The 3303-nt window shown below is 42.2% G+C and overlaps 1 protein-coding gene across 1 annotated transcript; it reads right to left on the reverse strand.

Moving 5' to 3' along the window:
* Positions 1-2452: 2452 nt before the first annotated feature.
* On the reverse strand, positions 2453-2995 carry LOC117366875 (actin, cytoskeletal 3-like). Its single transcript, XM_033958844.1, has one exon. The coding sequence runs from the start codon at positions 2993-2995 to the stop codon at positions 2453-2455; it is 543 nt and encodes a 180-aa protein (XP_033814735.1).
* Positions 2996-3303: the final 308 nt, after the last annotated feature.

The following is a 3303-nucleotide window of genomic DNA, read 5'->3' on the forward strand; positions in this document are numbered from 1 at the left end:
CCTCCTTACTTCCATTGCTTTCAATAGAAGTAAAACCCGGATGTCTGAATCCATTCTCCTTTTTCTGGAGCTATATGGTATCCCTATTTTAGATCAACGTTGATTTCTGGGTTTTCCTTCAGTCATCTGTTGCTGAGGATCCTCTGGTTTTATTAATAAAGTAGAAAACCAATACACATAGATGTAGCATTTATTTATTTAAAACATTTATAATCTGCTTTTTTTTTTTTTTTTAATTTTACCAAAGCGGCTCACAATTCACATACACAGATTATAATATATACAGTCTTACAAGACCAAGTACATAACAGGTAAAAAAATAGAGGTCAGGGATACAAACACTATCTCCTGAGTGTCTTTATGATGGTAGCATAATCTTTGTTGAGAAGTGGAGAGCTAACAGAAAAATGGCCAATTCTCTGATGTTTGGGGTCATTACTCACTAGATGACCTTGCATACAACAGGGCCAGGCCCATGCTTCAGGAAGTTGTCTGAGGGACTGGAATGCAGCAGTACTGTGGAGGAAGGCCTCATATCAGAACTGAGGTAGGTTTGAAATGGCATCAGGCCCAGCTCTAGAGGAGGAGGGACTGGGAATCCTATTTTAAATACAGAACCATAGAATAAGCCAGCAGATACAGTACGGTTTATCGGTGTGACTGTTCTTTCCATCAGTATTTCCCTTCTGGATTTATGTGCCCTTGTTATGACTTCTATAATATCTGTTGAAAGGCTGCTTCATGACTTGGTGTTTTTTGTCCATGGTTCTGCTTCTCTACCCTGCTGTTCAGCCTCTATCAACCTACATATCGAGTTTGTACACAAGACCTTACGTCCCTCCACTGGCTGCTCCTGCTTTCTCCATCTCATTGTTTGCAAATGGTTTCCAATGGTGGTTGCTAGACTTTTTTCATGGGAGGGAAATACATGCTTTTACCACTAATTGGAGGCTGGATGGTCCTTCAGGATGCGATCAGTGCATAAATGATCACTTTCTGGTTACCAAAAGAGGCACTGGGAGCCCTAGATAGAAATCTTGCAGTTGTACTTCAAGCATAGAAACAGAGACATTAAGAACATAACAATCACCATGTTGGGACAGACTGAAGGTCCATTAAGTCCAGTATCCTGTTTCCAACAGTGGCCAACCCAGGTCCCAAGTTCCAGACAGAAACCCAGAGTAGCAACATTCCAGAGCTGAGATTGTGATGTCATAAAGCCTAAGAGTCAACCTCATCAGTGATGTCACAATGCCTTGATTGTCCTATACGGTACTTGGCTCGCATAAGAACATAAGAATTGCCACACTTGGACAGACCGAAGGTCTGTCAAAGCCCAATATCCTGTTTCCAACAGTGGCCATCCCAGGTCCCAAGTACCTAGCTAGATCCCAAATGGCCTATGGACTTCTCTTTTAGGAAATTATCCAAGACTTTTGTAAACCTCACGTGTGACATGATCTTCCCTCGTTTTTATATAGTCTTCCGGTCCCATATTTGCCATACGCTCCTCAAAACAGCAGTCATTAGTCATCCCCTCATTTAGACAACTTTTTCTGGATTTCCATAGGAATTCTTCATTCTTTGTTATGGCTCCTACTCTCTGGAATTCTTGGCCTTTTTACCTTCATTCAGGGAATTCATTTGTAACCTGCAAGGCACAATTAAAGGCATACGACTTCTCTTTGGCCTTTAGCTCTTCACTTACTTCCTTCCGGTGGCTACTTTTCTTTTGTGTGGGCAGAATTAAATACTTTGTTTTCTCCCTTACCACGTTGTTCATCCCTTTCCCCAACCTTTTTGTTTTTCTTGTAATCCCTGATTCCCTCTTTCTCCATGTTCTCAATTGTTATCCTTTACGTTTTGTCTTCTTTCTGTTCTTACCCTATTTAATTTGTTGGGGGTTTTTTTAATTCTAAATTTTTTATCATAAAGTGCTGGTATATTAAATAAATTGACTTTACTACAGCTGGTTGGATCACCGAAAACAACTGTAGTTTCTATTTCTGCCCTTCCAAAACCCAGACTTGCTGCGAAGATAATGTGCCATTTGATGAGGAAATTCCACTGTTACTTTTGTAGATAATCTCATTCTGTGGTTTTCTCCTTCTTTCCACCTTATCCTGTAAATGTATTACTTTGGCAGCACATAGAATATCAGATTGCTGGAAAAGTTATCGGAATTGGAATCAAAGTGGTGTTCTCTTTCTTTTTTTTTTTTTTATTGTATTAACAAATTTTATGACTTAGGCTAAAAAAGTACCATTTACATTCATTTAAACCCCCATATATCTTCTCCCCAAGACAATGAGTCTTGCCTGACTTTCATTTAGTCTTTATTGTCAGCTTAGTTGAATTTCTGATGGACATAGCCAGCCCCATGTTCACTGTAGTCCTCTTGAGTCATCATTGTTCCTTGCAGGCTGCTGAGTGAGGCCAGAATAGAGCCTCCTTACCAAGTGCTGTTGATTCTTCTGGGACTTGCCATGACCTGGAAAGGGTAATCTTCAGGGGCAAGGCATACCAGCTCATTACGAATTCTCTCTGGGAAACAGGGGAACATGGTTGAACCCCCTGAGAGGGCCACCCGGTACAGTGTTTTGGATCTGAAGGTCTCCGGGGCCTTCAGGATACTGCTGAAGGCGAGTGAATGAAGACCAGAAGAGTCATCCAAAAGCATTTTTGGCTTGAACATAGGCTCAGGGCAGAGAAACCGTTCCTGATCAAGAGTAATTTGTTGCCCATCCAGAAGGTGAAAGTCCTTTTCCCGGTGATGGTCTTTATCGTGAATTTCTTTGTTGAAGTCTAAGGAGATGTAGCATAGTTCCTCTTTGATTCCTGTCACTGTTTTCCTCTTAAGGATTGAGAGGAGGCTGTGGCCGTACTCTTTCTTGATGCCCCTGTTTCTCCAGAGCTGAGCTGAGGCTTCTAGGATTCGAATTGGAATGACATTTGTCTCACTTTTCAGTAGTAGCTTGAGGTGAATTCTATTCATGGATAGTAGTTATTTTTCTGTCACTGGAGAGCTCAAGGGGAGGTTAAGTGACTTTCCCAAGATCATATGGTAGGGTTGCCAGATTTCCTCTATGAAAAATGGGGTTTTGCTCCATTCTGCCCCAGACCCGCCCTGTTCTGACTCCAGCTCCATCCCATTTCACCCCCCCGCCTTCACATGAACCTCTCCGAGCTCGGGACTGCATCTGCGCATGTACATATGTCTGCATAATAACATCACATGCACGCGCATATGAGGTCATCACGTCGGCGTCCGCACATGTGCAGATGCGGCCCTGAGGGCAGGGA

Source organism: Geotrypetes seraphini, chromosome 9 (genome assembly GCF_902459505.1).
Source record: "Geotrypetes seraphini chromosome 9, aGeoSer1.1, whole genome shotgun sequence".
Classification (NCBI taxonomy): Eukaryota; Metazoa; Chordata; class Amphibia; order Gymnophiona; family Dermophiidae; genus Geotrypetes; species Geotrypetes seraphini.